The sequence below is a fragment of the Artemia sp. Qi Xiang Cuo genome, chromosome 3 (assembly GCF_049724085.1).
Source record: "Artemia sp. Qi Xiang Cuo chromosome 3, ASM4972408v1, whole genome shotgun sequence".
Lineage (NCBI taxonomy): Eukaryota > Metazoa > Arthropoda > Branchiopoda > Anostraca > Artemiidae > Artemia > Artemia sp. Qi Xiang Cuo.
Window position 1 is genome coordinate 61,766,106 of NC_142796.1, and position 12,709 is coordinate 61,778,814.

The window sequence follows — 12,709 nt, forward strand, 5'->3', positions numbered from 1 at the left end:
CCTAAGTGGACTCTTCAATAACGCCCATGAAGCCTTCTGACCCATCCAACTCGCTATTTGCACCTGATCACTCCACCTCCCTGAACTGTAAACTTACATCCCAAATAAATAAAATCCTTGACTTCTTTCATCTCCATAGTGACCATACTTTGTTCTTGATCTGTATTGAAACCAGTTTTATGTGTCCACTTGGAGATAATCAACTAAGCCTGAGTGAGATAATGGTATATATTTCAATATATTTTAATTAAGTATTTAATCTTTAGAGATAATTAGGTTAAGTATTCAATATAATGCATTCTAGGCAGCCTGCTTTCCATAGTTATCTTTTGTAGTGTCCATGATTTTGTTGCTTAAGTGTTATATTTTCATCATATTTTGCTATATTTCACTATGACTAACTTCACTTCTTTAGTGTGGTTGCTATAACATGTAGCCTAAGTACCATAATTTCTATCATCATTATGGAAATTTGCTTTCATTTTATTGTTTTGACTTTATTGTCTTAACATATGCTCCTGGCCTTCCCCAGGCCACTCAGTGTGCCCCCGGGTGGCGACAGGGGAAAGCCCTACAGATATGTAGGGTACCTCCATAGGAGGTACGGACCAAGGGGGGTACCTTGTCCCTGGGGGTCCATAAGAGAAACTGGACAACGGCATCTGCAAAGGGCTGCCTTGACCCTTTTGGGGTACCTACAAGACTGGGGACCTTGCGGTCAACTCTATTCTCTCTTGAGCCAAATTTAGAGAAACCTCTCAGTCTTCAAAATTTCCTCGAGGAAATTATAGCCTAGTAAGCGACACAGCATTCGCACGGGATTCCGATTAATGGATAGTTCTTCTGGGCTTGGTCCGTTTTGACGGGCATTTTCGGGCTTAAAAACCTCTTTCTGGCTAATTTATCTACTATGGGCTGCCTTCCTCGTAGTAGCATAATTTTTGAAGGTATGAATATATAATGAGTCGGAGGTAATAGGCTTGGGATTGTCTGTGTAGGATTTTGACTCTTGTTGATAGAAGAGCATCGCCAAGTGCTGAAAGCCATGTTGTTACCAAGATGGGCCCAGGATTGCACAAAGCCTCCATTCATGGAGGTCCCAGGGGCTTCTTGCTGTCCAGTTCTAAGCCGGCTTAAGCACTTCGGTGTAGAGTTGAGAAGATATGTGATTCCCGTCCTGCACTGGTATCCGGGATCCTTGCTTTTCCTGAGGCCAACATAATTTCAATGGTTTAAAGAACCTGAAAATTGGATGTACCTTGGATCTGAAGGAAGATTTGTTTTGTGAGGGAGAATTAGCGACAAACTAAAAGGATAAAAAAATAATAAGGCTCCAGGTGCTGATAAGGTGGTAAATGGGTTTCTAAATATGGAGGCTCTGAGGTTAGAAATAAGTTATTGATGATTATGAATATGATTTTTGAAAAAGGGGAAGCACCTAACGATTTTAGGAAAACCTTAATTAAGCCACTTTATGAGAAAGGTGATAAAAGTGAGTGTGGTAATTATCGAGGCATTAGTCTGGTCTCTGTATGTAGCAAATTACTTAGTAATATGATACTTTTTAGACTGAGAGATGCCTTAGACAAAGTTTTAAGAGAATAACAGTGCGGTTATAGAAAAGGTAGAGGATGTGTCGACCCAAATTTTCACTCTTAGTTTAATAATTGAGAAGCGTCTGAGTTGTCAAACACCTTTGGTCCTCAGTTTTATAGATTACGAGCAAGCGTTCGATTCTGTTGATAGGAGAGCTTTAGTAAAGGTTTAACCCTTGTATGGTATGCAAGACAAATACATTAAAGTGATTAGTGCTATGTACGAGAATAACACTGCTTTGGTTAAGGTAGGAAATGAGGTTAGCAGCTGGTTTCGTATTAAATCAGGAGTTAAGCAAGGCTGTGTTCTATCCCCCTTTGTATGGATTATTTTGATGGACTTTGTTTTAAGGAGCACAGGAAAGGCAATGGGAGACCACGGAATCAAATGGGGAGGAAAACTCTCCTGGGCTTAGACTATGCTAATGATTTATGCATCCTAGATGAAAATATGAGAAAAATGAATAAGCTCTTAGAGGTTTGGCAAGTTCAAGGAGCAAGAATAGGGTTAAAAATTAATGTTAAGAAGACTAAGGCTAGGAATAAGTGAAGATGTAAAGGTGACGTTGGGTAATGAAAAGATTGATCAGGTGGGCATCTTCAGTTACCTTGGTAGTATTATTAGTAATGATGGTGGGAGCAGTGAAGATGTTGAAAGTAGAATAGCCAAGGCTCAGGGTGTTTTTTTTTTTACAGTTAAAAAAAGTTTGGAAGAATAGGAAGATAAATCTGCAAACCAAGATTAGAATATTAGAAGCTACAGTGATGACAGTAGTCAAATAGGGCTCTGAAGCATGGGCGCTCCGAAAAGCGGATGAAGGTTTGCTAAATGTTTTCCAGAGAAATTGCTTAAGGATTGCTCTGGGTACCCGGCTGACTGACCGTATTTCAAACAATAGGCTGTACGAAAAATGGGGTTCAATACCGCTCTCTAGGGCTATAATGAAAGAAAGATTGAGGGGGCTAGGGCACGTTGTGTGCATGAAGGATGACAGATTACCAAAGATAGTTCTTATCGATCAACCGTCTAGGGCCAAATGGGAAGCAGGTCGTCTTCGTTTGGGGTGGGAGGACGTCATAAAGAAAGATCTAAAGAAAATAGGAACTTCGGGGGAGGCTGTAAAAAGGGAGGCTTTGAATAGATTGGGAAGGAGGAGAAGCATGCGTAGCTGTGTTGGCCTCAGGCAGCTTGGTGCTGTGGTGAGTTGCTAGTAGTAGTAGTTTCAATATGACCTTCTTGTTTATGTGTTTCATTAGATTTTTTTTATTATTATTTATGCAAACATGTTTTGCTTTTCTTTTTTTCTCAATTTTCTTTGATTTTTTTTTTAGCAAGGTTGGGCGACAAGCTTGCTGCTTGTCGCTTAAAAAAAGAAGACCCAGCAACTGAATCGAAAATTCGGCGCCCTATGCGCCCAAAGAGACACACAAATAGACCAAAAAGACTCAAACTGCCCACAGACCTAAAAGAGTCAAACAGCCCAAAGAGACACATACAGACCAAAAAGACTCAGACACCCCAAAAAGACACACAGTCCAACGAGACACACGCAGCCTAAAGAGACACATCACAAAGAGACACCCACAGCTCAAAGAGACACATACAGCTCAAAGAGACGTACACGGCCCAAAGAGATGCACACATCCAACAGAGAGACACAAAGCCCAAAACGACACAAACAGCTAAAAGAGACGCACACACAGACCACACAGGCTAAAGAGACACACACAGCCCGAAGAGACAAAAAAAGCCCAATTAGAAATACACAACGCCCAAAGAGACAAAAAACGCCCATACAGACACATACTGACCAAAAGATTAAAACGCCCCAAAGATACACATATAGCCAAAAGAGACACACACAGTTCAAAAGAGACACAGACAGCCAAAAGAAAGACTCACAGAACAAAATGACTCAAACAGCCCAAAGAGACAAATATAGCTCAAAGAAACACAAACATCCCAAAGAGACACAAGCAACCCAAGGAGACACACACATCCCAAAAAGACACAAAAAGCCCAAAGAGACACAAACAGATCAAAAAGACTCAAACAGACCAACGAGACACACAGCCCTAAGAGACACACAAAGCCCAAAGAAACACAAACAGCCCAAAGAGACACAAACAGCCCACAGACACAAAAACAGACCAAAAATACTCAAACAGCCAAAAGAGTCACACAAACAGAACAAACAGACTCAAACAGCCAACAGAGACACACAGCCTAAATGGGCACACACAGCCTCAATAGACACAAACACCTCAAAGAGACACAGACAGCCCAAAGAGACACACAACCCAAAAAGACAAACACCGACCTAAAAGACTCAAACAGCCCAAAGAGACACATACAGACCAAAAAGACTCAGACACCCCAAAAAGACACACAGTCCAACGAGACACACACAGCCTAAAGAGACACACATCACAAAGAGACAACCATAGCCCAAAGAGACACATACAGCTCAAAGAGACGTACATGGCCCAAAGAGATGCACTCATCCAACAGAGAGACACAAACACCAAAAAGACACAAACAGTCAAAAGAGTCACACACATACCATAAAGATTCAAACTGCAAAAAGATATATTCAGCATAAATATAAAAACAACGACAACCTAGAAAACAACATTATAAATATACATAAAAACTGTCCTAATATACTAAAACACCAAAACTATAAAAAAACAACGCCAACCTAGACAAAAACGCCCATACAGACACATACATACCAAAAAGATTCAAACATCCCCAAAGAGACACACATTGCCCAAAGAGACACACATGGCCTCTAAGAGACACAAACAGCCAAAAGAAACACACACAGACCAAAATGACTCAAACAGCCCAAGAGACACATACAGCTCAAAGAGATCCACACGGCCCAAAGAGACGCACATATCCAACAGAGACACACAAAGCCCAAAACAACACAACAAGCCAAAGGAGACACACACAGACCAAAAAGATTCAAACTGCCCAAAGAGACGCACAGCCTAAAGAGACACACACAGCCCATAGAGACATACACACAGGATAAAGAGACACACACAGCCCTAATAGACACAAAACGCAAAAATAGACAACCACACAGCCCAAATAGAAAAAACACGCCCATACAGACACATACAGACAAAAAAATTCAAACGCCCCAAAGAGACACACATAGCCCAAAGAGACACACACGGTCCCTAACAGACACAAACATCCAAAAGAAAGACACACAGATCAAAATGACACAAACAGCCCAAAGAGACACACACGGTCCCTAAGAGACAAAAACATCCAAAAGAAAGACACGCAGATCAAAATGACACAAACAGCCCAAAGAAACACAAACAGCCCAAAGAGACACAAACACCCCAAACAGACACAAACACCCCAAAGACACAAACACACACCAAAAAGACTCAAACATCCCAAAGAAACATAAACAGATCAAAAAGACACAAACACCCCAAAGAGACACACAGCCCAAAGAGACACACACAGCCCAAATTAACACAAACAGCTCAAAGAGACATAAACATCCCAAAGAGATAAACACAGTTTTCTTGCCATCTACATCCCTCTTAGTATCAACTTCTTCGTATAGCATAACGTTAAATATTTTAAATTGACAACACTGTTCAAGCACCACTTGCGTTTTATACAGAACACGTAGAGTTATTTTTACGTCACAATTTTCAACTTAAAACCATTCTAATTATAGCATCCCATTCCTCATACTTTAATTACCCGTTACGCTTTCTTAACCAACGCAATACCTTTACGCAAATACCTTTTCGCAAAAAATTCGTCAGAAAAACTTGAACCAAACCAGATTATACCCACCTAACCAGATTGTACCTACCAAACCAGACTATACCCACCAGAAACCGGTCCGGTTGGCCTAGAAACATATCTGGTTGGCCCGGAATGTGAAGGAGCTCTGAATCTCTTTGAAAAGGTGTAATCCCCTGTAGAATAACATTGAAATTGCTATACCTCCGAGCAAATCCAGACGGCCATGTGAGGGAGCTCTGAATCTCTTTGAAAAGGCGTATACAAGGCTCAGAAATGGAACCTTGATTACTACTAATCTTATCCATTTTATGTAAGAATCCTCCAATTCAAACCCCTAAAATGCAAGTTTTATAATATTTACATAAAAAGAAACTCTTATTTTGAAAATACTATCCTTGTTAAAAAATTTTCGAGGTTGTAAAACCAGACATGATGGTCAATGTTTTGCTGACCTGAAAGCTAGAAAACCAACAGCATGGTTTTAAAATCTACAAAATGAAAAATCAGGATTGAAGCATTGATTGCATGTCTGCCATATTTATAAAATTTAGCCATTCTTGTAGGATGATTAAATAAAAAAAACAAGTTTTTTTAACTGAAAGTAAGGAACGACGTTAAAACTTAAAACGAACAGAAATTATTCCGTATATGAAGGGGGCTGTCCCCTCCTCAACGCCTCGCTCTTTACGCAAAAGTTTTTTTATTGTTAAAAAAAATAGAGTTGTGAGAAAGTCAAACTTTAGCGTAAAGAGCGAGGCGTTGAGGAGGGGACAGCCCCTTCATATACGGAATAATTTCTGTTCGTTTTAAGTTTTAACGTCGTTCCTTACTTTCAGTTAAAAAAACTTGTTTTTTTTATTTAATTTTTGAACGTTTTTGAATTAATGCAGGTTTTGATTTTGGCTCACCGTACATGAATAATTAAAACAAAATTTGCATATTATATTTGGTTAAATGGCTTTCTCGAAACTTGTTTAATTTTATTTACGAACGTTTTTATTAGTAATAAATATACGTAACTTAGAATTAACTTACGTAACGAACTTCTATATTCATAAATTTTTAACACGTATATTAGGGGGTTCGCCCCCTAGTCAATACCCTGCTCTTTAAGCTATAGTTCGAATTTTTTTTTACAATTCTTTAAAAATGACCTCTGAATCACAATCAGTTGATCAGTTGAAAAACTTGTTTTTTTTTATTTAATTCCTGATCTTTTTCTTTAATAATGCTGGGAAATCCGGCGCCCCCTTCATAACAATGTCCCTTCCCCCGTGAAAACTTCCTTCATGGAAAGATCCTTCCATATAGCCCCCGACCCTCGCCTTCCCCCCACTACCAGACAAAAAATCCTCTGAAAAAGGATGTATAATTCACAAAAACCAAAACTAAATGTTAACATTGAGTAAAGTTCATAACTTTAAGCCCTCCCCCTGGGGACTTTGGGGGATCAAGTCATCCTAAAAGACATTTTTATCATATTTTCGACCATGCTGAACAAAATGGCAATCTCAAAATTTTGATCGGGTGACTTTGGGAAAAAAATGAGCGTGGGAGGGGGCCTAGTTGCCCTCCATTTTTTTGGTCAATTAAAATGGAAACTATAAATTTTAATTTCCTTTCCAATGAGCCCTCCAACGATATTGTAGGACCACTGGGTCGATACGATAACCCATGGGTAAAAAAAAAAAACAAAAAAAAAACAAAAAAACAAACAAACGAAAAAAAACGCATCCGTGATATTTCTTCTGGCAAAAAATGGAAAATTCCACATTTTTGTAGATAGGAGTTTGAAACCTCTACAGTAGGGGTCTCTGATACGCTGAATATCATGATGTGATTTTCTTTAAGGATCTCTAATTTTTAGGAGGTCTTTCCCCTTTTTTCGAAAATCAGCCAAATTTTCTCAGGCACGTAACTTTTGATGGGTAAGATTAAACTTAATGAAACGTATATATTTGAAATCAGAATTAAAATCTGATTCTTTTGATGTATCTATTGGTATCAAAATCCCGTTTTTTAGAGTTTCGGTTACCATTGAGCCGGGTCGCTCCTTACTTACAGTTCGTTACCACGAACTGTTTGAACATACAAGGAAAACGATAGCTACATATAGTGTTGTTTCAGGGTACATTTTTGATTTCATTTTGGTGTTTATGGGATCAAAGGAAAGGATGAAGAATCCCCATCTGAGGGCAAAACTGGCTGAACTTTGTGAAAACATACTGCCTCAAGATGAAGATAGAAGTTCTGTTCGTTTCTATAGAGAAAAACTCTTTAAACAATACAAAAGACGGAAGCTGGTGAGTTTTTTTCTATGTTTATGAAAGTGTCTGAGTTTAGATTAGAATCTTAGAAGAATTTCATAAACAAATCATTTCTTAATAAGTTACGTTTGGCTAAGTTGAATAATAAGTGTACGAAGTGTCCAAGGAAAGCTATGGTCATAATCACGAGAAAATGCTTTTTAAACCGCTGCGTTTTCAGCACGGTTTCTTTCAGACTGAGGCTTATTATAGCCTATACGTTGGTTTTTGAATTAAAATCAAGTTGCCATCAAGCAATGGCTAGGTTCGATTGAAGAAAAAGCCAAGACTGATAATCTGAGTTAGAGGCAAACCTGGCTTAAGCCTTTATAACTTCCATTGTTTATTGACAATTTTTCTTGTAAGAAACCTGTTTAGTAGTTTCGTTTCATTCTCTGAAGTCACAACATCCAATGCATTAACAATTATTTCATATAATCATAGCTAGCATTAAGCTTGTCGGATAACAGGCAAGCAAAGAAAAATAAATATAATACACATTTTATTATGATGATTAGAAAAAATCCCCCCCCCCAAAAAAAATATAAGTCGTCTTTCTCCCCCTCCCCAGGCCTCCATTAGGCTTTTTCTGTTTATTTCAGTTATTTTTATAGTCTACAGAAGTAATCTTGCCTCGTGATTCTCATATACTCTTTGATCCTAGTTATCTCAGAGAAAAATAAAATATGTTAAAGACGAATTACAGTCAGCGCCGCGCCCGGGGGGGGGGGTGACCAGTGCAGTTGCCCCGTGTGTATTGGCTTGGGGGCGGGCGTCGTGGCTGGAGAATTAGCCACTTTGATAAAATCTTCACTTTGATTCGGCTTTTTTGCTTATATATGAGCTGAGGGGGGGGGGGGGTGCTGTAGTTAATTTTTCTCCAGGTGCTATTAAACCCTGGAATGGCTCTGCTTACAGTAAATCGAAATAGGTACATACATTCCCATGGTTTAGATGGAGAGATGTCGAAAGATCCTTAATCCTGCATTCATGTCGATATTTGATGTTGTATTCTTTGCTTCTTATTAAATAAAAAACAAGTTGTTTTTTTTTCAACTGAAAGTAAGGAGTAACATTAAAACTTAAAACGCACAGAAATTATTACGTATATGAGGGAGTTTGCACCCTCGTCAATACATCGGTTTTGACGCTAAAGTTCGAATTTTGTTTTAATTCTTTAAGAATGACCCCTGAATCCCAAAAGCCGTTTAATTAGAATAAATAGCTCTTTTGAAAGTACTAAACAAAACTCTAGTGTATAGAACGAGGTACTGGTGAGGTGGCGAACCCCCTCATATGCGTAATAATTTCTGCGCGTTTTAAGTTTTAACGTTGCTCCTTACTTTCAGTTGAAAAAACTTGTTATTTTATTTAATTTATGATCGTTTTTTAAATAATGCTGGGTAATCCGGCGTGTCCTTCATGGAAACTTCCCATCCCCCATGACAAATTCCTCCATGGAAATATCCTCCCACGTAACCCCCGACCCCCCCCCCCCCTCACCAGAAAAACTGCCCCTTCAAAACGTCTATATACTTCCCAATAACCAATACTTTATTTAAACTATGGGTAAAGTTCATAACTTGCAGCCTTTCCCCCGGGAACTTTGGGGGATTAAGTAATCTTTAAGGACATTGTTATTAGATTTTTCGACTATGCTGAACAAAATGGCAATCTTAAAATTATGATCAGGTGACTTTGGAAAAAAATGAGCGTAGGAGGGGGCTTAGTTGCCCTCCAATTTTTTTGGTCACTTAAATAGGGCACTAGAACATTTAACATCCGTTCGAATGAGCCCTCTCGCGATACCCTACGACCACTGGGTCGATACGATCACCCCTGGAAAAAAAGCAAACAAACACGCATCCGTGATCTTTCTTCTGGCAAAAAAATACAAAATTCCACATTTTTGCAGATAGAAGCTTGAAACCTCAACAGCAGGGTTCACTGATACGCCGAATCTGATGGTGTGATTTTCATTAAGATTATATCACTTTTAGGGGGTGTTTCCCCTTTTTTCGAAAATAAGGCAAATTTTGTCAGGCTCGTATCTTTTGATGAGTAAAACTAAACTTGATGAAACTTATTTATTTGAAATCAGTATAAAAATCGAATTCTTTTGATGTATTTATTGGTATCAAAATTTCGATTTTTGGAGTTCCGGTTACTATAGAGCCATGTCGCTCCTTACTTACAGTTCGTTACCACGAACTGTTTAATCTGTCTCAATTTAACCCTTTTTTGTCCTTTGTAAAAGCTGTGATTTTTATAGTTTCAATGGTTTCATTTCATACAGCTTGTGCTTCTGATGTTGTACTTATTCTGACGTTGATTTGTGCTTAGGAGACGTAGAAAAATAGAATTAAAAGGCATATTTTACTGAGCTTAGATTTAATTTAGATGAACATCAAGATAACACATCTTGTAAAATGCGTTTCCTTATAAAGATAGGAAAATTTTTTTCCTTAGTCTGATGTTTTAAAATTATACCTCCATTTCTTCCTATTTTTTCTCCTTCTCTCCTCCCCCTCTCTCTCTCTCTCTCTCTCTCTCTCTCTCTCTCTCTTTACTTTTTTTAGAATTATCTTAAAAGTGAGCTGATATGTCAATAGAAAGGTTTTTGTTTTTTAGCTTGCTGAAGCATTGTTGAAGTGCTTTGTTAGTATTGAAATGACAGGCGAAGGTGTGGCCTTTGAGCAGAAGTTCAACTACAAAAGACCTATGTACGTTGTCATGGAATTTATCTGGTCCCTTGAAGATCACAAGAATGTTTTCAAGTAAGTATTTTTGTAATCCTGTAAATGATTGTCTAGTGATTTTAGCTTGACTTTTATAGTCGTAAATTATAGAGGTTTATTATAGTAGTAAATTCAGTTGTATTATCAGTAGTAAATTATAAAGGCTAAAGTAGTGGTCCTAAATTTGGGTACGTCTCCCACAATGAAGAAAATAGGCAAAAGTTTTTTGAAATGATTAAAGATTGAGAAAGAGATGAAGTTTGTGTAGGTAGTTTGTGACTGTCTAAAAGCGATTACCCTAAAAGAAATAGCTATGCTCGCATTTAAATTTTTTCTTTCGTTGATACACGAGTCTGAACTGTCTTGTTTAATGTATTTTACAAAAAGGATCGATAGATAAAACGCGGTGTTTATTCAGACAAAGAGGGGAAAGGAGCTTTCGTTTTAGGATATTTGTGAAATTACTTCTTTATGGCTAGAAATAGGGAAGGTCAGAAATTGTTAAAATTATAACTGATTAAGTTAGAAATCATTTGAACAATTTTTCAATACTTTACCAGTCTCATGGGGAAGATCTTTGTTTATCATTTTGGTCAGCCAGAGACAACAGTGAACTAAGGAAAAAATAACTAAGATAAATTTCCCGCTGTCGACATGCTGACTTTGTCTTGTGGTGGAACAGCGGATTGATCTTTGCCAGGTGGTACGTAGCTCAGGGTGTGAATTTCAATTGCTCTAGGGCCGACAAAAGGACTTTGTAGTCGAGAAGTGTCGTCAATCCGTGGGTGAAAATGAATAAAACACTGCCTGTTCACCAGCACTCTTATTGGTGCACATTTATCACCTCAGCAGCGCTATATTTTCTTTAATAGCTTTTCTTATCAAAACTGTTAAGTTTTAGCTGTTTTCGGAGGTACGGATGTATAATTCGTTTGTGGAATTTATTTTGAGGCAATTATCATTCATTAATAAATCGGTTGTAAAAAGTCAGTTTTTAAATAAATCTTAAGTAATCAATTGAGAGTCAAGGAATAGCTGCCGTCTTTTACCTGGCGCTTTGTTGCCTTCCCTTGACGGTTGTTGTAAGTGATGTTTGTTAATACGAAGTTTGCAAATAAATTAATTCAGTTCAGTTCAGTTTCATAAACTAGATGGCAAAATTTCTTCTAGGATTTTTTAAATCTCCAGTGTGTGCAATTTGAAATTGTATATGCGTCTTCAATTCTAGTACAAATTGACTAAGTCACAAAAACGTCAGTAGCTCGTAAAGTTAATTACTGGTTAGTAGCTCGTATAATACCTTAACGAAAAGAAAAATATTTGAAAGTTCATGCCTTTCGTTATGTAATTTAGAAGTGGCTGTATATTGGCTCAGCTTTGGTACAAATCAAATTTTACCTCGTGAGAAGGAATATATGCTAGGGGGATAGGGCTCACTAGGTAACTGGGTGCCTGAAGGAGGCTCGTTGATCTGAATAGATTTGGTGATGGACAGCCTAAAAGAGACAGATATCTAATGATGATGGTGCTTGGGCTTACTTCAATAATCACAACACCAAGAGACATTTTCCGGCATAGTGTGTTTTAGGTCACCAAACCTTGCTGTGAAAATGATTGATTTTTTTCTAGTTCAATTTTTTGGGTTTTAGTGCATCAGAAAAAAACTTAAAAAATCCTTTTCCAGTTGCATAACTTGGTAACCATTTGTTGAGCAGTATATTTTCTTAATTAGGGAACCCTTCCAAGCTTGTCATGTCTGTCGATTCGTCAAACTGAGCAGTAGCAAATTCACTTAGCGTCAGATATTCTGTTACTTGATTCTGAAAATTAGTGCATTTTATTAATTTGTCAGGGATGTAATATCTTTTTGAAGAGTATTAGTATTTTTTATTTTTTCTTATTCAGGGCCTATGATAACATTAATGATAGCAATCATAAGAGGCTTTGACTCTGTGACTCCCATGCCGCCTTCGGTGTTATTAAGTAGGGCGCTGGAAATTTTGTGATATCTTTGAGAATACAAATTTTGTCAGATTTTAAGATTAGTGATTATTTAAAAAAAATTAATGGCTTCGTTTGTAAAGATGGGTGATTTTTTCTTGTTGTCGAAATAATCTTGAAGATTTCAAACTTTTCTTGCATTGGAAGAAAAGAATACATTACGGCTGAACTTACAATGAAGTAAATCCGAGACAGGACTCTAGCTTATATAAAGGGTTTGTTATTGGGAAAGGCAGCAAGTTTGATCCTAAGTCTCCAAAAAGGCTTTCGATGTCAAGG

General features: G+C 37.8%; 1 protein-coding gene across 1 annotated transcript in view; it reads left to right on the plus strand.

Annotated features, from left to right (window-relative positions):
* Nucleotides 1-12,709, plus strand: part of Ube4A (Ubiquitination factor E4A) — a 109,675-nt gene that overhangs the window by 66,135 nt on the left and 30,831 nt on the right. Inside the window, exons 5-7 of the mRNA XM_089086257.1 lie at nt 416-432; nt 7,513-7,688; nt 10,323-10,468. Coding sequence (XP_088942383.1) covers nt 416-432; nt 7,513-7,688; nt 10,323-10,468 — 339 coding nt within the window. The remainder of the gene's footprint in view (nt 1-415; nt 433-7,512; nt 7,689-10,322; nt 10,469-12,709) is intronic.